The sequence below is a fragment of the Alosa sapidissima genome, chromosome 12, assembly GCF_018492685.1.
Source record: "Alosa sapidissima isolate fAloSap1 chromosome 12, fAloSap1.pri, whole genome shotgun sequence".
In the NCBI taxonomy this organism is placed as follows: Eukaryota; Metazoa; Chordata; class Actinopteri; order Clupeiformes; family Clupeidae; genus Alosa; species Alosa sapidissima.
Genome location: NC_055968.1, coordinates 15,867,362 through 15,893,167, shown reverse-complemented (window position 1 = coordinate 15,893,167; position 25,806 = coordinate 15,867,362). Strand labels below are relative to the sequence as shown.

Sequence of the window (25,806 nt, the reverse complement as noted above, 5' to 3'; positions counted from 1 at the left end):
ATCTCCCTCTCTCAGACAAGTTGGTGCTCGTGTTTCATACAGAGACCCAAACTCTTTGTGCACTGATTTCTTGCAGTGGAGTCAATTGCATAGGGTGTATTTATTTTGGTTTTGTTTGTTTATCAAGATTTAAATGCATGTCAAAAAGCCTCCACATAGTGAGTTAGTGTGCATAAATAGGTCAGGTGGATTTAACAACTTGCCTCCTACTGTGCAACAGATGGAGAATATGCTCCTAAATGTCAACAAGCATTTAGGGAAGTTTTAACATTGCCCTCTTTGAAAGGGAAATGGATAACAGGCTGTCAGATAGGCACTCCTACTTCCATGTGAGATGTAGTGCCAGAGATATTTTAAAACTGAGGAGTACTGATCCAGTTGGGCCTGGATGAAAGTGCATCACCGAGCTTCTGGAAAATGAATGTCTGTTATGGGTATCTGGGATTCATATTAAGGATGCTTGTGAAAAATGTAGAAAATTATGCCAGATGTATCACTCCCTTAACTTTTGTTGCTTAGGATAGCCCATAGATCAGATGACTATGGCATGATTCTGGCTCTAACTCCATGGCTGTTTTAGCCTATACTCATTTGCTCACAGATCAAGTTGGGGTGGCCGCCTATATGTAAATCAGGTGCATCTTAGTCTGCTAAGCATGAAAAATTACATCACATTTTAAAATGCATTGTCTTTGCTACTATGAATTCACACGGCCTATTTAAAACAATTATGTAAACAAAAATTTAAACAGGCATATTACAGGCTAATTGGAATTTCATTCTGATTCATGATCATAGACTGGCCACTAGGACACCACCCTGTGGCGCTCTTTGAAATATAACATTTTAGTAGGCTATTTATCAACTCAAATAGATAGGCTATGCCTAATTAGACAGACTGATCTTTAATGTTAATCAATTCTTTAAATTTAGTGTAATCAAAAACGAATAAACAGCATGCTTTTTAAGCAATCTTTAAAATGTAAAACTGCCTAACCTATGTATGTAGATCTGGTTTTCTGTGAGTGATCTGTACGGGTATGCTAAAATTGAATGGCCTACATTGGGAAATTGAGAGCCTATGTTGTAATTAAATCATAATTATGCTGCCAACGCTTTGTCTAAACCGTTGAACTCTTTTTGGCCGTGACAGTGATCCGTACTTAAACCCTCCCCTCATGATTCATTAGGAGGGTAGTGATGAAAGATGGCAGAAGCTCCACCATGTCCCACCAACCGGTTTTTCTGTCATAGGTGTTCGACAGAGATAAGTCCCCGTCTCCCTGTGAGTAACTACTGGTTGAAGCACACTTGCTAGACACAAGTTGCATATTTTGGGAGCGCTTCAGATAAGCGATCCCTTCGATTTGTAAATGGCCTCCAAGCTAACGTTAACGTACCCTAACAACTTACAATGTGTCAAGAATCAAACTGCACATAGTGCTAGCATGTTAGCTGGACAAGCTAACACACTAACGTTATAACTTAAATAGATTGCTGTCTAGATTAATGATAGACTATGCCTAACTGTCACTTAATGGCGTGTATTTTCAACCTCTACATTTAGAAATGATATGTTTTATCCACCAGGAAGGTATATATTTCTGGTCGTATTGTTAGGTTGCTTGTTATTCATCGATTCGCTCATTTATCACAACGCTAATGTTAGCTGTTCAAATTTGTCTCCCTGCTAGAATTGCTTTAAATCAGGGTTCAGTCGTGTAGCTCCACGGTTGACTTCATGTCCTTCACATGTTCTTGACTTGGTAACACACTGGAGACTTGATTGCTTGAAGTGCACTTCTGTGTCAACAACAAACAGTAGCAGTTACATCTCAACCAGTACAGTGCTCCAGTGGTTCTCTAAGTTAATAGTGTGCCGTGGGATTTTTAGGAACCCAATATTTTTACATGCTCATGAAATAAACTATAGGGCTATTTTCAATGACACAGATTAGGTATGTTAATCACAAAGTGGTGGCTATGAAGCAATAATAGGCTACAGATCTATTACCCCAACTCCGTCAGCCTCATGTGCAAATGTCTATCGCTGTGGTCTCCACTCATCAACACTATATATGTGGAGAGAAAAGATATGGCCAACAGAATCAAAGAACATCCTTGCTACAGCCTATAGCTAATGATTGTGACATACTTCACAATCTGTAACCTTAAGTCGGTGTGCTTTGGCGTTTTGGTTGGACCTTTGAGTGCCTCCAATAAGTTGAGAACCTCTGAATTGGCAACTTCCTTCCTACTTACCTGCTTTGACCAACATTATTGCTCCTTTAGTCAATATTCTATGGATATTGATTTTTAATCTCTGCCGGCGTTATCTGAGCAAAGCATTATTCTTTTAAGTAATATGAATTGACAATGCCTTGATTTTTCTGCAGAAAATTATGTTGTATATGTCCATGTCTTACAGTCAGGTCTTTGAGTAGTCCATTTTAGGCACTGTGTTGATACAGATTTAACATGTGAAATGTAATGTTTCTTAGCAACATAACTCATAATTCATAATACCATCTATGTGGGATTGTTTATCTAACAGCCCATTTAAGACTGAACTGGTAAACATGCTGGTTGTGTTTTACAGGATTACACATGCCCTCGTTGTGATTCTGGTTTTATTGAAGAGTTACTGGAGGAGAGAAGGTTTGTATGTTCTTGATTTGTGTATTTCTTTAAAAGAGAAATGCATCAGATAATACAGAGAAAGTGCAGAGTGCGACCCAGTGAAGTGCAAAGCATTTGTTTTTGTTTTTTTAACTGGCTTAAAACACTGTCCTGCGGTTTATACACAATGTGGCTAATACATAGGAAATGACTATACATTTATAACGGGTAACTTATAACAGTAACCAATTACATTTCCAAAGTAACCTTCCCAACACTGAATGTATGTGAGATTCAACACATTCTTTCGGTTGTGTGACTATGTGAAATTTCTTTGAATTGCCATGAATTTAATTCCGTTTTCTGTCATTCCAATTCCAATTCAACTTCCTGTGGGGCAGAGCCAATTCAATTCAAATTCCGATCCATGAATTTAATGGAGGCCAATTCAGAAAATTCTGAAATTTGCACAAGCCTGGTACCATCTCAGATTTTGTTCAGACCTTGTCAAAATGGGGGACGGTTGCTTTTTGCCGTCATTTTCAAAAGACTATGATATGATGTGGTTGCCAGTAGGAACTTGAAAATGTATGTAGAAGTAGCTCAACGAATGGACATTTAGACCTAGTTTACAAAGTATCAATGATGTACCATAGGTACAGTAATTAGATAGAGTTCCTCTTGAACAAGAGTGAATAAGCAGCAGTATAACAATCACATTAAGTGTATTTGTCTATGAAGGAAATGGTACAACATTGAGAAATAAATCATTTGTATACTAACTGATGAAATATTGACCTATACCTGTATAGTTTTTCAGGTTCCCACTAGCTACCTATTTGTGTCCTATAAAAATTACCAAAATGGCTACCACACCTTTATCCTTAATTTTTCCATGTTCATGTGCTGTGGATATCTGAAATATTAGCACAGCATTAATAAAGTATTATATTTGCAGACAAAATGCTGCATGTCATGTGGGTACAATAATAAATATATATATATATATATATATATATATATATATATATATATATTTTTTTTTTTTTAGTCTTTTGTTTTTGTAGTATATGTAGACAAACTCTAAGCAAAATCTGAGACTGTGCAGCAACCATTTTCCTGGATTCTGCCTGATTTGATATGGAATGGCTCATGAGTAAAATAGGTAAACATGCAGGTATTGACTCTTTAATCAACTAGATGAACATCAACTAATTTTACCAACTTCATTGCCAAATCCAGTGCAATGACCTTTTAGATGTAAAATCCGCCAACTTTGTTGCCTCAAACATGACCTTAGTTGCCCTAATCTGTTACCCATTATGAAATCGATCAGTTCTGATATTTTCAGTCTACATAGACTGGTGCCTTTACAGTTCTTGCTCCTTAGTGAACTGCAACATCTGACTCCACTAAAAGGATTCCATATGACTTTTATCCTTCAGCACAGAAAATGGGTCTACATCAAGCATATCAAGCAGTGACCAACACCAACAGAGGTTTGAGGTTTGTAAAATGTACTTGCTTTCTTTTCAATTGTCTTTACCCTTTGTGTGTACAACCAAGGACTTAGAGTAAAGGCAATTAATGAGAATATGTTGGCTATGTTGACCATGGCACATAATCATCATTTGAACGTGTTGTCTTTGCACAGAATATGGACCACCATTTGTTTACATTTCCCTCGGCATATGGGCAATTCGCCCTGGGCATCTTTGATGACCCTTTCGAACTTGGGTCAGGGTTGCTACCGGAAGACAATCGGGAGGCAGAGAACAGACGGGAACGTGAGATGGCATCACGGCAACGGTACGGTGCCAGGCAGCCCAGGGGACGCCATGTCCCAAGGAGGCACACCGTACGGCACGAGGGTGTGCCCACACTAGAGGGGTAAGCTCCATGCACCCATTGGTCACTTCATTGAATCATTCATTTATTCACTGAGCTCATTTCAGAATTTCTGAATGATATCAGTGATATTTATGTTTTTGCTCATGATTCTATAGAATCATTCAGCAACTGGTGAATGGAATAATCGCACCCACAGCAATGCCAAATATCGGTGTGGGACCATGGTAAGAGTGAAGATCAGCATTTATAATTTCTCTGTTTAAACACGATTATGTATTTAAATTGAGCTTTAAGAAAATCTTTCTTTCCAGGGGTGTTCTTCACTCGAACCCTATGGATTATGCATGGGGTGCCAATGGCTTAGATGCAATCATTACACAGGTATGCACACTCTATAGACAGCACAAACACTAGTCAGGCAGTGGCAGTGAAATGTTCAGATTACGTTTATGTTTCTGTCAATGTTTATGCAAGATGAAACTCATAAATATAAGGCATGTTTTTCATTTTTTATGTTTTTTTTTTTTTTTTATCTGTAGACATACAGTCACCGGTCACTTTATCAGTTACACCTTGCTAGTTCCTGGGTTGGACCCCCTTTTTCGATAAGGCGCTGCAAACGTTCCTCAGAGTTTTTTGACTATATTGGCATGGCATCACATAGTTGATTCTAGATTTGTCGGCTGCACATCCATGACTCAATCTCCTGTTCGACCACATCCCAAAAGTGCTCCAGTTAAGTCCTCATCACGGGTCCAACAGCAAAACGTCAAAAATACGTTTACTATCGCAGCCAGTTTAACTTTGACAGACTAATTACTGTAGCTGTGCAGATAGATGATTCAATCAAGGGTAACATACAGGAGACTGTTAAGAACACTTACCAACTGTTCCCCTACCAGGTCCTCTCGAAGAAAAGTCCATATAAGTTAGTACCTTCTGGCAATAGACGTCACGCTCCGTGTGAGATCTCACTCTTCTGTGATATTAACAGTCTGCTTTAATAAACTCCGGGTTCGCTAACTACGTTGCTGGTGCTTCGGTTTATGTGTAGGGGACCCTGAGCAAGCTACTGACAAGGTTTGGTGCTGTTTTGAGCAATATTACTGGTTTAAAAATGTTATTTGGGAAGCGTTTGGCTCACTGCCCCTAGTTAATCCACTGTTTGTGATTTGGGGCTATAGCATATACCGGGCCAAGCTCTGTAGTGGTTGATCAATGAAAAATACGGTCTCCACGGCTTATTTGATGTGTGTTTATACAGAAAAACACCCTGGGGTCAATTGTTGCCCAAATTACACTTTAAATCACCTTTCTTCTCTATTCTGTTGCTTGGTTTGAACTTGGCCATATCTACATGTCTTAATGCAATGAGTTGCTGCCATTTTATTGGCTGATTAGATATTTGTGTTAATTAGCAGTTGAACAGCTGTAACTGTTAAAGTGGCCGGTGAGTGTATATAAATTGTATAGAAATATTGGTGATAATACCAGACCAATGTGCATGCTTAAAATTAGCACAATCAAGCCGATCAATTATCTGAATACATAAAACAAGACTTTTTCCCACCTTCACCAGTTACTAAATCAGTTTGAGAACACTGGCCCACCACCAGCAGACAGGGAAAAGATCAAAAACCTTCCTACGGTGGAAATCACAGATGAACATGTCGGTGAGTTTGCAAAGAAGCCCATTCATCTCTGGGCACTCTATGCCTTGCTTCTTAGCCTGTCTCCATCTTCGTCTTAAAAACACAGGATTACTAGTAGCTCAAGTACTTGAATTGTCTGTCAGTTTCCCTGAATATTCTTTCGATTTTGTTTCAGGCTCTGGACTTGAGTGCCCGGTGTGCAAAGAGGACTACAGTGCTGGGGAGATGGTCAGGCAGCTTCCGTGCAATCATTTATTTCACAATGACTGCATAGTGCCCTGGCTGGAACAGGTAAGGCCAAGCCAAGAAGCGTGGGGATTAGCAGGCTACACTTAGATGTGATGACGAGGCAGTAGATTTGTCGCTAATACCTGTTGTGGATATCTGTGTGTGTGTGTGTGTGTGTGTGTGTGTGTTCCCCAGCATGACACATGCCCTGTGTGCCGGAAAAGCTTGAGTGGCCAGAACACGGCCACAGACCCACCCGGAATGTCCGAGATGAATTCTCCTCCGGGCCCTGGGAGCGGAGAAAGCCCTCCGAATGATGAACACGTGCCAAACAATTCATAAGACCAGATGCTCCGAGTGGCTGCAGACGCATTTGGCCTCCTGCTCTCGGTCCGGGTATGTGGTCCTGGGGCTTCTTCAGCGATGTTTGGTGCGGATGACATGACGTATACAAATCTATACATTGCGGGCAGCCCTACCTCTGCCCTGACAGGTCTCCGTGAAACCTGGCCCCTTGCCAGCTGGACCGTTGCGCAGGAGAAAGAGTGAATGGCTTCAGGGCTCCTGAGCTCCTGCAGGCAGTGGGTGGGTCCGTCCTCTAGGGGGCCTCGTTCAGCTAAAGAACAGGAGGACTCCTTGAACTGCAGACATTTTGCTCGTGCTCTGTCTTCTCAAAGAGGGAAGGACCGGGCACCGAACACTTTCTTGAGGAAAGATTTATTATGTTTAATATTTTGGCAGCACAATTAAGGCGATAAAGGAGAAATTATATGTTATGTGCTCACATGCTGGCCTATTATTTTTCAGTAGAGCCAATATCTGTGAAAAAGGCTTGTGCTAACTGTTTTGATGATTGATTGTTAGTTTTTTAGAATCTAAACCTGTAAATGTATGTAGTGTTGTTGGACAACAGTTGTACAAAGCCCCCGGGGGTAGACTTGTGGGACAACAACCAGATGTGAATCTCTGAAAGCCAAGTCTAAACATTCAGATTGTAAGGGAAACATTATGTTCAACACTCACCCCCACACACACAGAGGAAAATCATTATTAGTGGTAAATAATTTAGGTTGTAGTTTGCGTAGTGTCAGAAGAGAAAATGAAAACTCAAATGTGTGTGTGGTTGTGAAAATCCAGTTACCCTGCGAAAGTGGCAGAGCCATGGTGAAATTCCCAACACCAAGACTGATGACATTCTCTGCTCTCTATTGCAGTCACCAAGCATTCTAGTCTGCCGTAAAGAACCTGAGAAGTGAAACTGACACAACCTTGCACGATAGGAAGGATGACTGTCTGTACTGTAAGAGGATGCCATCACCGATTCAAATGGTGTGTACCAACTTCAGTGCAGATTGAACATGATGCATCTTGAATATAGTAAACTGTATCCTGAACCAAGTTATGATTAAGAAAATCTTTGTTGATATGAGTCAGACTTGGAAATGGGAGATATTGCTGTGAGACAAGTCATGCCAAAACATTATTCAATAATGTTAATGAGATTGAGTGTGCCATGAATAGGTTTCTTGAGGCAGAATTCCAAAAAAGTTTAAAAATGTTTTTTTGTTTTTTTTGTTTTGTGTCTGGCAACCCACATTTGACGAGTAGCAGCCGTCAGAATATCAGATAGATAGATAGATAGATAGATAGATAGATAGATAGATAGATATTTTATTGATCCCCAGGGGAAATTCAAGATCAGTTATCAGTTAAATTTAAGTTACAAAAACCTTATCTAGGAACTCTACACTCTAGAAAACATGTTGAATAAGGTGTCACCAGTGCTAAGCTGGTAAATCATCCATAGCAGACTGATTTTTTTTTTTTTTTTTTTTGCAGCATGTGATACATATACATATATGTAGCACTGTACTGCCCTGATATGAACAGTTCTTGATTGACAGATTTAGTGTGACATTATGTTTAATCTGTCACCATACCTATGACTTGTTGGGTTTCCCAGACATGTTAAGCATAGTCCTACTAGAAGAGCTTCAGTGAAGATCTCAACTAATGAATAACTAGTCTAGGACTAGGCTTAATGCCATGTCTGGGAAACCAGCCCTTGAAATCAGGTGTTTGGGAATTGTCAAGTCAATGTTAAATGGAAATGAAGTCAAACTATTATTGTTTAAGCACTGTTCTGTGCCCCAGAAATATGGTCACCCCCCCCCCCCCCCCCCCCTTTTATGTATTTTACATGTGCACATGTTTGCTGTTTTATACTGAAGAGAACTGGCATATGCTTTTTAGTAGATACTGGGTTCTGACAAATTAATACAGTATAGTCGTGGCTGAATCATGACAACATGTTTTGTTCTGTGAATGAAATTTGAGGATTTTGTATTTTGCCCATTGCGTTTTCCTTTTTTAAATTAGCGTAGTAGTAGTAGTATACTAGGGTACTAAAGGTATACTACTAAAAAATGTAGTATATGCACTAAAAATGTTCTTAACACTAGAAGGAGACACACAAGGCAACATTAATGTATTGAATGTATTATTCTATTAAACAATGTAACAAAACACGGATGCCCTGGAAAAAAATACCCAAAGCCCAATTAACCTATTCATTCGTTAATTTAAGGTCATAATAAACCATTATGTTAAGGGTGTGTTCATAAACAACTATTTCAATGCCCGGAATATATATGTTTTTTTTTTTTTTTTCAGTCCCTTGTGTCCAACTATCTTAATTACTGATTATGGAAACTCAGACATTTCTTCCAGACTATTCAAATTCATTATGTTGTTCGGTGGCATACGGAAATGCGTTTATGCCTTTAAACAAGCCAAATGATGCTGACCAATGTTGATTTAGGCTACCTCAAAAAGTAATTTACCAGTAATCTACAATATTCCTCATGAGGACCAATGCTTATTACCGGCCATGGCAAATAAGCACTCACTCACTACACAAGTCATCAGTAGTAGGTTTGACTCTTCTTCAGACTGCTGCACAGTGCACACCCTATTTTTGCCATTATTTTTCCCCGGACGTGGTGACGCCCCACTGTGTACGTGCGGGTTCACGGCAAGGCACGAGGAACAAATAGAGGACGATCGACTGCGGTCAACCTCAGTGTGATCAGCAGTGGCACTTGAACATTTCGTATTTAAAATCTTTGGGAGCCGTTTTAGGTAGCTGTACAGTCAACGTACACGAAAAGGATACCGTCAAAATGAGGTTACTGTGGGGGGTTGTTACCCTGTCCTTATGTGTTTACCACGCCAACGCTGCGACAGGTAACGTTAAGATTTTTTTTCCCTGTTAACGCTAACATTTGCTTTTGCTAAGCGAATTGTAATCATACGATAACACACATAACGTTATATGTCCACAATCTTTACATTTCTGAATTTAAAATTATTAGGATGATGGCTTTATCGTTTACCACAGTTATTTGCCATTGTATAATATCGACAGTTAACGCTAACGTTAGTAACATGAGCTAACAGCGTTGCTGTTGAGTTAGCTGAATGCTATCAGGTTTACGCTTAGCGACCGAGGTATTTTTGCTAGAAAGGCTAACGTTAAGTTAGCAGGCAACGTCTAATGTTAATCAACCGATGGTTACTTATCATAGTTATGATGGGTAGTTGGATGGATATACTTGCGCGAAACACTCTAGGACCTAGAATCTTTGTCAGCGTTTATTAAGTTTGTTCACAAACGTTAAGGTTTGTGGTGTAAATTGTTTGGCAGCAGCTGTCATAGCATAACGTTAACTTAGTTCATATATAATAGGCAATATAGCCGATGGTATTTAAATTGCTAACTTAGCTAGCAGCTAACCACACACACATTCGTTTATGGGGTTTGAGAGAACAACCTCAGCTAAATTTTCAATTTGTGTCGAAACAAAATTGTCTTCCGGGGAAACGTCCATTTTGGTAAAGTGCCTAACCAGCAGGCTATTCAGCTTGCGTTAAGCAAGAACTGCAATTACTGTGGTGAAAGATGTGTAATGTTAAGTTAACATTAAAGTAATGTCATATAAAGCCGCGTGTGTTGTAGCGGAACTGAAGGGCAGAACAACATGATACAAGGATACATCGCCATTCATTATTCTAAAACAACGAAACACCGCCAGGAATAAATAGTGAAATGGTTAGGAGAAGTTATTTCAGCATTAGCCTGTTATTCACCTAGGTTCGGCTGGTCATGTGACCACACATTATTGTAACTGTACATTTGACCAGATTAACCAACATAGAAACAACAACAAAAAAAGCTATGATCACTAACGTTAATCCTAACTCAAAGCGAATTGTAGTTGCCAGATCTAATATTTCAGAAAGATCCCAGGGACAACACAAAATACTATCTTGTTGAATGGAGGCTACCGCTTCCATCAGCTAACATGACAAAACCGGTGTAGACCAGTTTGTCATGTCAGTCGGAGAGTAGCCTTGTTAAGGCCTTCTGTCAGCGAGTTTCTGCGCACAGCCTCTGAAGTTAACCAACATTACCTTGATGTTTCACAGTAAACCATTAGTGTGAAAGCTTAATTTACTGAGCAGAAATGTCATTCATACATATCTCAAATATTTGGATATGTAACTAACTATTTATTTGTCACCCACGAATGGCACTAATAATTTGTATATATAATGTAGGGCCAGTAGTTTGCATTAATACTAAAAACTAGCATTGGTAATAGCAAGATAAGACCCTTGTTCCATACAGTCATTAGTGTCTAAAAGCCCGTCCTGTGGCAGTGCAGACTTTCTATCATGGAACACAAAGCCCTGTTAGCAGATTATGTAATGTAATTGAAATGGTCAAATTAAACACAATTTGGCCTGGGTTCAAAAATTAGGATTTTGTATGTTTTATTTGAATATGCAACATAGAAATGGTTGCAAATGTGGAAGTTGGATTGTGGTGCTTGTTTACATGTTTACTATGTTGTCATCATTGTTGCAATCAGTTTTAATGAATGACACTTAATCCTGGTCTAAGCAGCTTTACACTCTTGGATGGAAATAGTGCCGCACCAAACACAGCAGAGAAGACTTAGTTGTTATTGAATTGAACCAAGTCTAGATTGTCTCCAAGCAAGGCTGTCCCTTGCACCAGGCCTGCATCTTGGTTAGCAACCGTTCGTGTTTAACTGGTATCTCTTTTGTCCGCATTATGGAGTAGTTGTGGGAAACATTATCTAATTTACTGGTTACCAATTACTGTTTTTTGCTCAGTAAGGTTACTGTGGGAACATGTTCCTTGTCCTTTGCTCGGAGATGCTTGATTGCACCTTTTAATCACTGGCTGTTGTACAACTACAGCCGTCCAAGAGGATGCCAGGGAAGACACGAGGGACAAGTGTTGGCTTGCTGACTTTCAGCATTGATGGCCCAGACAGAATTAAAATTAGATTTCCCTCAAGCTCTGTCATGCAGTTCCAGCTTGCCTGCTTTAGAAATTAGGTTAGTGAAAACAGGTATTATCTTTTTTGTTTTTTTCTGCTGGAAATAATCAAGGAGAGTGGGTATTCGGATGTTCTTGTGTTGCTGTGATGCTCAAAAATATTACTTTTACAATTATCATTATTGATTTTAAATTTAAATCTGCAACTGCATTTGGTTTTATTGAGATTAGGGGCCACGTTTACTTCTTGGCGAGCTACGAAGACTCTAAAGGTAAACCTTACCGAAGTTGTTTACCTTTATAGTCTTGGTTCCCGAACTGTCCCTCAAGAGTCTTCTTACAAAAAGCTCCTTACATCTGACGTACAAGGCACTGTCCACCCTAAAGGTGCTAAATTGGTTGCTCAGAAATCGATTTTTCACATCACGCGGAGGCATATGACAGCGTTATGAAAGACGGGGTGTTCTTTGCACAAAAGAAACATTGCTCAAATATCGCTCAAATATAACATTCACACTACTTCAACATGGATGAACTTATTAATAGCATACCATGATACAAAGTAGAAATTAAATGATCTACCCTTAATTAACAAAGTTTTCAGAAGGTCTGTAGGGGGAAGCGATCTGCAATCCGTCGGCATGACCAGCTATAACCCCTTACACCTTTACCCGTTAGGGCTACGCCATCCTTCATCACTCCATAAGAAGGACTTATTTGAATAATATTATTTCATTGTTTTTTTTAATCACAGCTGACTGACCAGCGGCCTAATTTAATTCAGTATTTTGTGCTGTTGGTTAACATTAAACATAAAAGCAATCCCCCACGTTAAACATTGTAGAAGATGGTGCGGGATAAAGCAAGAAATAAGAGAATAAAGCTTTTAATCGTTTTCAAATGCGTGCACATTTTATTATTTGTGTGAAAACGTTTCCAGAAACTATTTTCTTAATTAGCCTACTTACATAAAATCATTACGAATCAAAACAGTAATATACCATATGAGTTGTATACGCAACAGATATTTCTGAAGATTGCTGTAGGTTACAGTGGCAGCGACTAGAGTCGAGAGCGAAACATTGCTAAGGTGCAGCTAACAGAGTTCTGTGTACGAAAGACATTCGTAGCAAAGTACCTCTCGGGAAATGCGTGAAAATGTTAAGATAGAGCTAAGGTAGAGGTTACGAACTACGTAGCGTTAAGAAGGCTTCGGGAAACCAGCCCCAGTATGTTCCCGGCTGATATCTTTTTCATCATAAACCTACGTTTAGTAGAGGCTGGTGATTCCATGTGGACTCGGACCACTCATTCGGGCAAAACTTGATTAACAATACTTCAGAGTAAACAACATGGGCCTAAACTGCACACAAAGCTAGAACCTCAATTTCCCTACCAGTCACCCACCCCTCAGTGGCACAAATGCAGGAATGTTATTTTAGGAAAAATGTCATGTCACTGATCTTTACAGAGTATGCTGTTATTATTTATCCATGTACAATGGCTTAGTTTATTATTGTGCTAGACTTTGACAGGTCAAAGGGCCTACTCTAGTGGTAGTGAATAAATAATATACTGTTTGGACTCTGATCAGGCTGGACATTTTGTTTGCAGCACAGATACAGTTTTAGAACATCCTGTTTATTTTTGATTGAAGCCTCACACAAGTGCTTGTATTTCACTGGAAGATCAAAACGTCCTGTAAAGTTATGTTTCACATGCTAAAACATCACCAAGGTCCCTGAAGTGCAATCTGATATTTACTCAGTTTTTAGCTGCGATTGGCTTGAAGGTGACGTTTCACAATAGCGTAGTGGCTCCTAGCCTTTCCTCTTAAAGGGCGAATGTTATTTACAGCCGAAGGCATGTGAAACCAGTCGTTTGATTTCGGGCAGCAGTGGTCAGGGCTGATAAGCCCTCACATGTGCTTGCGTCTTCCATTCTTTACACCCCTTTTCTTGCAGTTTAGTCAAAACATGAGGGTGTGCTCTCATTCTACACAAAGAAGTAAACTTGCAGTCTCTCAGTTTTCTTCCCCCAAGTAAAGAAAACTAAGAACCTGCTGTTTTGATCTCAGCCCGTTCTCAGCACTGGTCTTTTGTAGGTTGTTGTTTCAGCATGTTTCCATCTTCAGTGTCCACCCAGGTTTTATATAGTGTGTATTGTTTCAGGCCCGGCCTGGGTGAATCTACTTAAGGTGGCTCTGTTGGGGGTTTAAACAAAACACAAGTTGTTTTCCAGTACAAGAATGTTATTCCTCCCACTCTCTGTTGGAAGCACGAAACTACACAGAACTCCCTTTGCAATGAGATTGGGTGTCTGGAGTGCTAAGCTTTTCAACTATGAACTTCAAGGGAGGGGGGGGTGGTGGGAAGAGACAGATTGGTGGGGGGCTTGGGGAGAAGTATAAAAGTCCATCCTGGTAACACACACCCAAAAGATCAATTTGAATGAGAACATTCATCAGCTTTTGTGCTGCTAAATGATCCCATTCAATTTCTCATGATTTTTCATCTTATTTGCTTCTCATTTTCATGTGTTTGTTTTTCTTTTGTGTCATCCGTTATCAATGATTGCATTGCTTCTTCATGATTTTCATTTGAACACATATCTTTTTTCCCCCCTCTTAATCATCATGGTGTTCAGTATCATTGCATCATTCAAAAGAGTGTGAAGGAGAAGCATGTAGTTGCTTGCGTTTGGTTAACTAAAAAAAACAACTAAGGAATAAGGCTCAGTTATACTTGCTGTTTGACCAAGTGTATGCATATGCCACCTGCACCATCCTGTCAATGTACTTGCTGCAGCAAATACTGGCAAAACGCATGATACTGCATGTCTTTGCATCTTGCGGACGCGACGCGTTATCTCGCGTCGAAGTGCACGACCAACGCATCAAACGAAAGCAGAATACGTATTGCTGGCAGCCATGATCCATGCGTCTATGCGTCATTACCAGCAAGTATAATGAGTCCTTAATGATGACTGAACACCATGACTGTTTCTTATGTGTGCCATGTCTGTTTTCACTCACTAATAATCTGTTCTTTCTTTTCTTTTTCTTATTTTCCTTTTCATCCGTTTTGTTATTTGCCCCTCATCCATTTAAAAAATCACACCTTTCTAAAAATGATTGCACTGACTCACACACATGTAATCAATGGGCATGTGTTGTGTACTGCGGGTGTTTGGGTGGCCACCTCCAGCGGGCTTCATTAAGTCGCCCCTGTCCCAGATGAAACTAATAGGCGATAGTGCCGAGCTGCACTGCGAGGTCATAGGCAACCCCATCCCCGAGGTGCAGTGGTGGTTTATTGAGGGTGAGGAGCCGGCTGAGATCTACACCCAGCTGTTTGACGGGGCGCGTGACGACCAAGTGCGGATCAACGCCACGTACATCTACCATGCCACCAGCACCCTTTACCTGTCCAAACTCGCACTCAACGACTCGGGCATGTACGAGTGCCGTGCCTCGAACGACCCTGACCGCAACGACCTGAGGAAGACGCCCAAAATCAAGTGGATCCGCTCCCAAGCGAACGTTTTAGTGTTCGAAAGTGAGTGACGGCTCGGGGGTTGCGGGCGGTCCACCACCGAGAGGGTGGCCAGTGCTCTAGCTCCTGTCCGTCATCCCTTTGAACCCGCCCTCTGATCCACCCACCTCCCCATTGTCTCAGGCGTCCTCCTCTTACAGGAGCTCGGCTGGGAATCAAGACCCTCCCTCAGTTCTCCATCCACAGCCCTTCCCACCAGTAGTCCTCGCCTAGTTCTGCTAGTCTTACCTTCCCCATACTCCATTTCCTCCAATACAACCTGATTTGCTTTCTAGTAGGGGTTGTTTGTCATGCTGTGTCCAGATTATGTCAGTCCTATTAGCTTAGCTTTTCAATTGTGTATTTCTTAAGACTGATCAGAAAGAGGTTTAGGTTGATATATAGAGATTAATATGTACAGTACTTGAATTCTTTTTCACCGGAAAGCTGATTTTCCTGTAAAGAACACGGCAACTGGACTTATGGCAAAACACAGCCACGGGACCTCTCTCTCTCTCTCTCTCTCTCTCTCTCTCTCTCTCTCTCTCTCTCTCTCTCTCTCTCTCTCTCTCTCTCTCTCTCTCTCTCTCTCTCTCTCTCTCTCTCTCTCTCTGAGTATTATACTCTTATCACCCACTGCCCCCCCCCCCCCCCCCTCCTATTTAAAATTCCCCTGTTGAACAATCCTGCACCTTGCTCCTCTTTGATGTTCTGAGCTGTGGGTCCTCTGTGCCTCATTGGCTGACCTGCCACTGCCTGTGTTCATTACACTTCTCCTTCCTCGTGGTTCTTAGCGTAGATCCTGTTCCTCGCCCTATAAGCATCAGCCTTCTCAAGTCTCTTTAGTGGTTATTGGGAGTCACCTTTGGAGTGTGCTTTGTCTGTCCTTACCTAGATAGACCTAAGCTGCTGCAGTGAAGGGTGTTTGTTTGTGTTGTTTGTTGGCCTTTGTAGTGGAGTGATGAACAAGCTTATACATTATGGTCAATAATGTCTAGCCATCTAGAGAGCATATTTTGTGTAGTGTCTTTTTGCATGATTGCAAATTCCACCAAAGGGTTTTAGATTTATGCAGTGCCCTTCAGGCTCTGGCTTCTTGCCACTGGAGTAGCTAGCCTCCTGAGACTGGTTCTTTTCATCGATGACTTAAAGCTCCTAATGCTTTTCTCTGTCCCTGTGCACGTGTGCTCACACAGGCCCCACTATCTTGACAAATCCTGAGTCTGTGTTCAACCTGACCAGTGCCATCCTTACCTGTAACATCACCGACCCACCCTCTCCAATCAAGGGCAACTATTGGATGAAGGATGGCGTTGAAATCAAGAACACCAAGTCGGAAGCCACCGCTAGTACCACCCAGTTCACGTAAGTAACACTCACATTGATCCTGACTCTGCCACTGGAAACGGCAAGCCTTGTATGTGTGGCGAGTGCTGCTCTGCTCTTAATTTATGTACTGGGACGTTAAGTACAGCCCTCTGTTTGACACATGCAACCTTGGGGAGCTAACCAGACATGGCATGATGTGTATTTATGTTGTGTGTGAGTGTGCAGAAACCTGTGTTTTTCTCTTCTCTCGCTCTGTCTGTAGCCCCTTTTATTTTTTTCCCTCTATATTTCTCACATGGTTCCCCTGCCCCGCCTTGTCTCTTTCTTTTTTCTGTTTCTCCCACAGCCTTTGTTTCTCTCGTATACTCCCTCTCATCCTCCCATCCTCCCTCCCTGGCTCCTGCTGCCCCTGGGCCACAGGGCCTCTGTGGGCACAGACGCCCACTCTGGTGTCCATTAGTGGCAGCGCTGCAGGCTGCACAGCGGTGCCTAGCGCGGGTTGAGCTGCTATAAGCTGGACAGGGCTGACGTGCAGCTTTGCCTGTAGCCCCTGCGGGGGGGGGGCGTTGGTGTAAGCGGCACTAGCCGTCCACTTGCGCTGACCCTAATTGCCCAACAGATCAGAGGGAGAAGAATCAGTGTGAGAAAGAGATGAACGAAGAGAGGATTGGGGGAAGACTGGTGGGGGAGAGAGGAATGTAGTGAAGAGAGGAAGAGAAGGATGGAAAGAGTGGGAGAATAAAAGGATGGGGATGGAGAGTGGCTAAATCGTATGGGTAGTGATATCATGGAGTTGGATTTTTAGCAGAGTAAAACTGGGGTGTAGCCATAGACTGTAAAGTAGCCCAGTGAAGTCTGACATGGCGACCTCTCCTCTTGAAAGGCCCTGCTCACATTAAACAATGGGATGCCTTTCAGCAGGTCTCTTGTGGTATGCCTACATTGTAGGCTGTCTCTTGACAGGCCTGTAGGGGAAAAAAAGTGGCTAATTATTCTTTTCTGCATACTGTCTCACATTTCCAGTCTTGATAAAATTGGGAACACTGATGGAGGTGTGTACACCTGCGTCTTTGAGACGGAGCCCATTTCTCAGAAAACCATTGACGTAAAGAGTAAGTCCTCTGTCCTTGGGACGGCACATACACGCATGCACATTACAGGACAAATGTTATGTGTGTATTTTGGGAGCATAGCATGTCCATTGGGAAGGCATGTCTGACCTGCACTTCTCCCTGTAGCACCTCCCCATGTGAAGCCCTACAAGGACTCTGAACATGGCAACGAGAATGACAAAGGAGTGTTGGCCTGTGTCAGCCATAGCTACCCCGAACCTACTGACTGGACCTGGTACAAGATCACTGAAACTGGCAACGAGGTACAAATCTAAATCTAATATCACATGTATTAAAGTCCCTCTGCAACAGCAGGTATAACCTTAAAATGATTTTGGCAGTGTGTTGATCATGTGGAATTTGTGCACCTTAGCCAATCATCAATGGAACCGACAAGTATGAGATCAAGAGCCAGCCCAACAAGACCTATCTGTACATCACCTCACTGGACATGAACGCCGACATGGGCGACTACCTGTGCCAGGGCGTGAGTGAGCTGGGCATGGCCTCGGGCAAGATCCACCTGCGCGTGCGCAGCCGCCTGGCTGCCCTGTGGCCCTTCCTGGGCATCGTGGCTGAGGTCATTGTCCTCGTCACAATCATCTTCATCTACGAGAAGAAGAGAAAGCCCGACGAGATCACCGACGGTAAGGGCCGCCAGCCGTCTGCCAAAATCTATCCTAAGGACCAGTAGAGTAGCTCCCTCCACTTCAGGCAGCCAGGACAGCGGCCCTCCTAGTCCCAAACAACCCCCCACCCACAACCACAGCAGTAGATATCACACGTTTCCTTATTAAAGTGCTATTCTTTACCCTAAACAACAGCGTGATGTACTCTTCCTCTATAGCACTTGTTTTTGGAGGTTTCCTTTAATTTTCTAAATTTTCCTTACATACAGATCTTTTACATTTGTTATTGTATTGGAAATATATTTTATTTTTTCCCCATGATTTGTCAGTTGTTAGTATTTCTTTTATGATTTACTCTTTTATTCCTCTGTTTGCTGCTGGTTTTACGTGTTGGTAAGTGCTGAACTGCATGCCAGATTGGAGTGGTTTTTGATGAGATTCATTTATTGAGCAAAAAAATAGAGAGAAAGCACTTTGAGAGTTGAGGTCTGAATGCACTGCTTTTCATAACCTAAACCATATGCCTTTAATCAGTGGTGAACGCGCAGCTCTTTCACTGGTGTATTATAGATTTTTTCCCTCTCGATGGAAAAAACATCTCAACCAATCGAAAGGGATATATAGAGAGAGAGTATACATTTCTATATATAAAACTAGACCATAATAATCCGAAGGAGTAAACTGCGCTGCCCAGTACCGGTGAAAGAGGGGTTTTGATGTGATGCATCGTGGGGCAAAAACACATCAAAATAAAATCGTCATCCAAATGAAATTAGCTATTGAGGCCAAGAATGTAACTTCTAGCAGGAGTTTTTTTTTTTTTTTTTTTCTTGGGAGGGCGGTGTCTCATATTGCATGCCGACTGCATCCTCTCTCAAGCGCATGCGTGTGTCAGCCTCGGGTAATTGCAGTGTCATCGGCCCGCTCTAATCCGTGGCCTAAGGCGAAGGACTGGGGGCTGTCTTGTGACCGCCGAACTGACCGGTCCTGTCAGTCGTCCAGCCGACCCAGCCCTCCAGAATGCCCTGAATGCTTCTTCTCCCTCACAGTTCATCTGCACTTCATTTAGTTCTAACCGCTTGTTCTTGCCAAATAAGGTTCCTTTTGTTTTTCTTTCTTTGTTTGTTTGTTTTCCTGCTATGCTCTTTGCATGAAAACAGTGGTCATCTATCAGTGCAAGGATACTCATTAAATCTGCTGAGTGCAGTTGTGTAGTTTAATCAAGGGTCAGAGTCACTTGCTGCACTATAACAGCTTTGCTGTAATCAAGGAAGTAGGGAAGGGTGGGACATGTTGCTTCCACAGGCCAGCTGTAAGTCAATGTTGCACAGTTATAAAACTGATTTGGTTAGATTACCTACTTCTAAAATGAGCACACTAAGGATGGCTTTTTATTTAAACCGCACATTTATCCCCAGTGGATGAACTTGCACAGAAGCCACAGCTCTGTCCAAACCAAAGTAGATGTCTTCTAAAATATTACTATGGACACTACAATGTAACTTAATTGCCATAGACATTTCTTGTGCTATGGACTGCCTAAAAAAGGCTGTCTCATTTGGACGGCAAGGAGCTAGCAGCAGACACATTCTCAGCTCACATAGACACAGATGTTTGTTTGGGACAAGGAAATCCTGTGTTCCGATATTCACAGCTCTGTGGCCCCAGTAATTATCATCTTAATCTCACTCGTTCTCTCTCTCCCCCCATTTCAATGTGCTCCTCTGTGCGGGAACACAGATGACGACTCAGGATCTGCACCATTGTAAGTATAATCCACTATTAGCGTTCCTTACTGCCATAATCCTGCGACTGGGCATTTTAAAGATCATATGCAATCACTTGATTTGCTCGCATTACACTGGAACAATGCATGAATGTTTCCCTGTGTATAAGAAGGCCTCAATGTAAAGCTCCAGCCCACACGTGTACTATTGTTTGTGCTCCCATAGGAAGAGCAATGCTGCCACGAACCACAAGGACAAAAACGTCCGGCAAAGGAACTCCAACTGAGTTCTGCCAGGAAGGTGAGAATGAGCGGAAAGTGTGGCTGAAGCATTGGTTCAGGTCCCCACCCTGGCTGTCATGGCCAAAGGGGAGACTTGAATGAGTTGAATTTTAACTTTCCTGGTGAAAGAAAGTCTAATGAATTATTTTCTCTTCTCCTCAGGTTTCCGTATGACTACTATACAAGAGTTCTTAAGAGGAGCATTGGATTGCTGAGTAGCACACGATCTTGTGCACCATGCAGTTTTTGTTTTGTTTTTTTTAAAGACCTTTAAAAAAAAAAAAAAAATCCCCCTTTTTTTTTTTTTTTTGTTGGCTCGACTGTACATGTGCGTAGGGATAATGATTTGGTTTCCACTTGCTGTTTGTAAAGAAGCAAACCTATATATACAAATGTATCTATCTATGTGTATTACTCCGACCTGTTGTGCTGCCAGCAAACGTGCTTGGAGGCTTCAGATGGATGTTTGCATGTTTTTGCAGTAATCAAAGTGTGTTAGTGATGACCGTTTGTGAATGTGGGAATGATGAAGTTGTTTTTTTTTTTTTTTTTTTGTTTGTTTTTCTTCCTGCACTGTCCCTTCAGGGTTTTTTGTTATTTTTTTGCTTTCCATATGTTGATTTTTAAAAGTGAGGAAAGCCTTTAGCTGTAGTCTGGGATGAGAGTATCTCCTAACCTTAATGCGTCAACAAACAAACACACCCTACTGTGTTTTGAGGTAGAAACCAGAGGCCTCTGGTTGTTGTTTTGATTATGTTTCTAATTTAAGCCTTAATGCCAGTCCGTTATTGTTTTATATGCTCTGGTTTCCCAGAAGTGTAGTACTGTTGGTGAAAATGTAGTGCAGTAATCTAAATGGCAATACCAAGACTGCACGATTTGAAATTATTTTTATGACTAAGCACCACCTTTTGCATTTCCTTCAACCATGCATATTTTAAATAAAATGTTTTAGTCACGTGTACAAAAATCACATGGAAAGCTTTTAAAATAGAGATTAATACTTTCCCCTTTGTGAGTTACATCGACAGAAAGCCTTCTGTGAGGATTTTCTGTAGATGTAAGGACCAAGATCAAGGAAGGACCAAGAAGAAAATGTGTCATCACTGTTCTGGATAAGTGGTTAACGCTAAAGTAATATTTTTAACTACATTTGGAAGACTTGTGTACATGGTGTAATAAATTATTTTGGGTGTCATTGGTGAATGCAATTGAAACAAATCCATTCAGTGAAGGCTGATCCTTGTTCCTCCCTCTTGTAGACCATGCAGAAGCCATACTTTTGAAGTATACCCATTAAAAAGTGGTGTGTGTGTGTGTACCCCTTTTAGTTTAAAAGTATACTAAATATTAAAACCCTTATTAGAAGTGTATAAATTATTTTGCCTAAGCAACATAGCAAGCAGAGTTCTAACACTGGCACCTGTACTCACTTGCACAATCTCAATAAAGTTATTTGATTTGACATTTTGCCTGACGATATGTTTCTTTTAATGGTCTGTAAATCCCACTGGGCTTGATGAGACCCTGCATATAATTCCACACGGAAACCCCCTTTCTGTAAAGATCCTTTCCTTTCTCGTGGTTTCCACACTGTTTCAGTTTTGGTATATCTTTCTCAGTATGGTCAAAGTCCTTTTAGGCAAGTCCCTCCACTCGGCGGCCATATTTCAACGCCTTTTGGGCACTCATCGGGCATCCTATTCGGCAGAAACGTGGGTGCGCAAGGCTTCACGACACCAATCTTGCTCCAGCGGCGAGTTCACAACACATGATTGGCACAATGTCTTCACAACACACCATATGATTGGCTCAATGTATTCACATCACACCACATGATTGGCTCCATGTATTCACATGCCGACGTTTGCCGAGGAAGGGGTATGATATGTGTAGACAACGGCCATATTGGCGTTACAAACTAGCCCCATGCATTTCTATGGAGGATTTTTTGAGTGCTGTGTCTCTTCATTAGAAAGTCTCTGGTATGGTGTAGACCTGTAGCATACTTTTTTTTTCTTCTTTTTTTTTTAAATTCAGGTTGTATGCCCTCCAGGTATTTTCTGTGTTGGTGTCCAAAAAACACACTTTGGGTTTTGGACCCTTTTATACTTAACAAATAAAGTCTACTTTATTAAGATAATGGACAACTTAGTTTGGGAAATTACCTATTTAAAACAGAAGACCATTCAGAAAGTGTATGGTAGTTACAGAGCTATGTAATGGTGTCATATTTGAGTTACTAACTGCAAGTTACTTAATCTGCAGTATACAAGTTACTCCACAAATATTGTCTTCCAAAATACGACCTTTCCAGCAGACTCATTGCTGCATCTTTCCCCTCCCCACCTTTCCTGAGCACAGAAGGAGGATGTAATCAGACACCATGATGCTCCCAATTCCCTCACAATGGCAATTACCTCTGTCCATTTTCATGTTGTATCACATAGTGCTGATGTGTCACATGCAAGCAACTGTTCAACAGGAGTCCACAACACATTTCTTGATTTTAAACAGTCAAGTAGTGAAGTTTGGTGATATACAAAAAGGCATCATGCATCGGAGAATATTTAGTTGGCCACTAGATGGAGCCCTTTGCTCAGTTCTGAAGCGTGTTGTGTAGGCCTCGGCCTGTTGGAAGTGTGCAGTAGCCATAGCCTACCAACTTGTGTTGTAGTAAATTAACTTTTCTGTCCGTTCATAGCAAAATTACACTTAAGATAAGCGAATTAACAATTGTGCTGTTTTATTGTTTTACATTGGGCTATGTTGCCAATAAACTCTAGTTTTCTTGAATTTCCCCTTGGGGATCAATGAAGTATCTATCTATCTATCTATCTATCTAAATTCGTTTGATGAGACATGTCGCCTACTCATCACTGCAGAAATACAGATATCTTCATTAATTTGACTTTTCACAGATGTAATTTAACTAAATTTAAATATTGTTTTATCTCCGTTATGTTTCAGTGTAACACTGATGTTTAAAAAGATAGGGGCTGCACTTGTTTTGTCGCCGGGAGAGGAAGCAACAGCTGCGATTGTAGCCAAAGCAGCGGGACTGGTGTGGCGTCTGGTAGGCTACTGGTGTCACTGGATGCAAACAATGACAGGACATTTTACGGAGCTAGGTCTGTCATGGATGAATCAGAAGATGGAGAAGAACAGCTCAAATTCCAACAACCACAGTTGCAGCCATTGATGGATGAAGGAAGTGATAGCAGTGGTGCTGGTGAGGATGCTGGCAGCTTCAGTGTGAGGAATTTCACACCAGGAGGGGGAGCAGCCGTAACGGCGAGCAAGATTTCAAACAACAACGATCTATCATCGGAAGGCGAGGATTCCGCGCCTCTCACTTCCACGGCCACCACAACATCAGCGCTGCTTTGTGAGAAAGATGTCTTTGGATGTGACGCTTGCATCCTCAGAAGCCGAGGGGACCTAACAAATGGAGCCAGAGTTACCAGGTTGTGCAATGGGTTTGGAGGTGGAATTGGCACCGGCATGATATGCAACCAAAACGGAGATTGCATTAGAGACACTGTCGGTCCTAGGAGCTTGGCCTCAATTGTCTCTAAACAAGAGACGCAGACAGGTGGCGGAGTCGCGGCTGACGACGACAAAAAAAAAACAACTGTATGTAATTCCACCGCCAGTATGGACGGCTCAATAACTCCTACCGGATCTTCTACACAGGTCCACGGGGCCGAGACGTCCAGTATTGGGGGCACAACTGCTACCAGTGGTGTTTCTGAGAAAAAGGACTCCAGGGTTTCCTTCTCCAATGCTCCGAGCAGGAAGGCCTCGTCCGTGCAGGGAATTGGATCGGGTCCGAACCAGCACCAGCCCAGAAACTCTGTCACCTTCTCCAAGTCCGAAGACGGACCTCACCTCGTGGGAGAAGATGGGGAGCCACGAGACAATCAAACTTACATGCAGAGACAGTTCAGTTCCATGCTGCAGCCTGGAGTTAACAAGTTTTCCTTGCGTATGTTTGGAAGTCAAAAAGCAGTGGAAAAGGAGCAAGAAAGAGTCAAATCAGCTGGCAACTGGATTATTCACCCGTACAGTGATTTCAGGTAGGAGCTCTATGTAGGTCTGGTTTGGTTTGGTACGTTCAGGTTTGTGATCATGATTCATGACCTCTGACCCCAAACAATATGATGAACGACCTTATTGCTGGTAGGCTTTCTGCAACTTGTGTCACTTTGACTTGGGGACAAAAGTTCAGAATCATAAATGACATACCCATAATTGAGCCACTCCCCCTGGAAATGACACCCTACCTTACCTTCCTTAGTATGCCAACTTTATTTGTGTCAGCTTTGTTGCGCTCCCTCATTTGTGCGCAAATGAAATGCTTGACAAAGTAAGTTGTAATGTTGACTACATAGCAATGTCAAACAGGTATTCACTGTTATGAATTTCATCTGCCATATCTAAGAATTCGTTATAAGAAAGCTTAAAACGACTTAAATGTTTGCATTAGGTACAAAACCTGTGCGTAAAACTCGCCTAACGACTTCTCACGACGACAGTCCGGGAGGCGCAGTTCAAATGAATGTCATACGCTACAAATATCACCCTAAAATAACCCTAATGCCACTGATTTAGGTATGTTATACACTGGGTATAGTCCAACTACTATCACTTCCTGGTCGCCCCAACAAAACATTCCATGCGCCTCTGAAGTGTATCACTGTAATGGTCAGAGTTGCGCTTAGGCTACACATCTTGGAATAAGGCGCACTGGCAACGCTTGTCTTCTAACATATTAAACATGATTTCAGTGTTCACATATGTTATGTTTCTGTCTTTAATATCCAATGCCTTAGCGAAGATCTTTATAGCATCCCGAGAAAAAGTTGTTTAAAAATGCGTCTGGGAAGACATTAACCCCTGGCGCTCAGGTGCATTGCATTGCTCATTCTAAGCCCTGTTTCAACGTAGGCTATATATATTCTCCCAACCTCGTATTAATTTCGTGCACACGCTTGCTGAATTATGGTGTTATGTACCATGCATTTACCTGTTACCTTGCTTGCGCGTTAATATCTATTATTTGTCTATTCCATTGGATGCTAGACAGGTTTAATCTCTGACGAATGACTTTATTACATATAAGCTGATATTTCGTTCAGAAGTATTGCATCTCAGATATCTTCCTATTGTATTTTTACTTTGAGTAGAAGCCTGGTGTACCATTTCTGAACTGGTTGAAAGTGCAATTTGCATGAGGTAGAAAAGTAGCCTACAATACGTCATGCAAATGTCAGGCGAGAGAGTACAATAAATGGCAGTCACTACAGTGCCTTTGTGAAATCTAAGATATAAACTCTTTCCATTGGATTGACAGGCGGACATGTAGCCTATAATCGTAACCATGTAGATCTCTAACTTTCGTATTCTTATTGTGAACAGTTGCTGATTGCATTGCCATTTTTGTTAGTCTACGTCTACGCCACATTGAGACT

General features: G+C 41.7%; 3 protein-coding genes across 6 annotated transcripts in view; all 3 read left to right on the top strand.

Annotated features, from left to right (window-relative positions):
• The first annotated feature begins 1,158 nt into the window (after positions 1 to 1,158).
• Positions 1,159 to 8,696, top strand: LOC121725002 (E3 ubiquitin-protein ligase RNF126-like). Of its 2 annotated transcripts, XR_006020957.1 has the most exons (10): positions 1,159 to 1,285; positions 2,600 to 2,658; positions 4,065 to 4,125; positions 4,274 to 4,509; positions 4,626 to 4,694; positions 4,782 to 4,851; positions 6,050 to 6,143; positions 6,298 to 6,413; positions 6,546 to 6,746; positions 7,565 to 8,696. XR_006020957.1 is itself a non-coding variant. In XM_042112067.1 (9 exons), exons 1-9 carry the CDS (start codon positions 1,208 to 1,210, stop codon positions 6,690 to 6,692), a joined length of 930 nt encoding a protein of 309 aa, XP_041968001.1. In that variant the 5' UTR covers positions 1,159 to 1,207; the 3' UTR covers positions 6,693 to 8,696. The 2 variants fall into 2 exon arrangements, 1 of the variants encoding a protein (XP_041968001.1); XM_042112067.1 differs by having other exon boundaries at positions 6,546 to 8,696.
• A 671-nt stretch (positions 8,697 to 9,367) lies between these two features.
• On the top strand, positions 9,368 to 21,797 carry bsg (basigin). Of its 2 annotated transcripts, XM_042056077.1 has the most exons (9): positions 9,368 to 9,596; positions 14,928 to 15,278; positions 16,451 to 16,619; positions 17,607 to 17,695; positions 17,822 to 17,958; positions 18,069 to 18,342; positions 20,065 to 20,089; positions 20,277 to 20,351; positions 20,495 to 21,797. In XM_042056077.1, exons 1-8 carry the CDS (start codon positions 9,533 to 9,535, stop codon positions 20,335 to 20,337), a joined length of 1,170 nt encoding a protein of 389 aa, XP_041912011.1. In that variant the 5' UTR covers positions 9,368 to 9,532; the 3' UTR covers positions 20,338 to 20,351; positions 20,495 to 21,797. The 2 variants fall into 2 exon arrangements, with proteins under 2 accessions (XP_041912011.1, XP_041912010.1); XM_042056076.1 differs by lacking the exon at positions 14,928 to 15,278 and having other exon boundaries at positions 9,374 to 9,596.
• Positions 21,798 to 23,295: 1,498 nt separating this feature from the next.
• The window catches only part of hcn2b (hyperpolarization activated cyclic nucleotide-gated potassium channel 2b), a 34,958-nt gene continuing 32,447 nt past the window's right edge, over positions 23,296 to 25,806 (top strand). For both annotated transcript variants that reach the window (XM_042056486.1, XM_042056485.1), the window contains exon 1: positions 23,296 to 24,411. In XM_042056486.1, coding sequence (XP_041912420.1) covers positions 23,471 to 24,411 — 941 coding nt within the window. In that variant the 5' untranslated portion in view covers positions 23,296 to 23,470. The remainder of the gene's footprint in view (positions 24,412 to 25,806) is intronic.

Coding starts and splice junctions, on each gene's coding strand:
- LOC121725002 (XM_042112067.1), top strand. CDS start 1,208: ATGGCAGAAGCTCCACCATGTCCCACCAACCGGTTTTTCTGTCATAGG. Junction 4,695..4,781: donor AATATCGGTGTGGGACCATG/GTAAGAGTGAAG, acceptor CTTTCTTTCCAG/GGGTGTTCTTCACTCGAACC. Junction 6,414..6,545: donor TAGTGCCCTGGCTGGAACAG/GTAAGGCCAAGC, acceptor TGTGTTCCCCAG/CATGACACATGCCCTGTGTG.
- bsg (XM_042056077.1), top strand. CDS start 9,533: ATGAGGTTACTGTGGGGGGTTGTTACCCTGTCCTTATGTGTTTACCAC. Junction 16,620..17,606: donor GCTAGTACCACCCAGTTCAC/GTAAGTAACACT, acceptor TCACATTTCCAG/TCTTGATAAAATTGGGAACA. Junction 17,696..17,821: donor GAAAACCATTGACGTAAAGA/GTAAGTCCTCTG, acceptor TTCTCCCTGTAG/CACCTCCCCATGTGAAGCCC.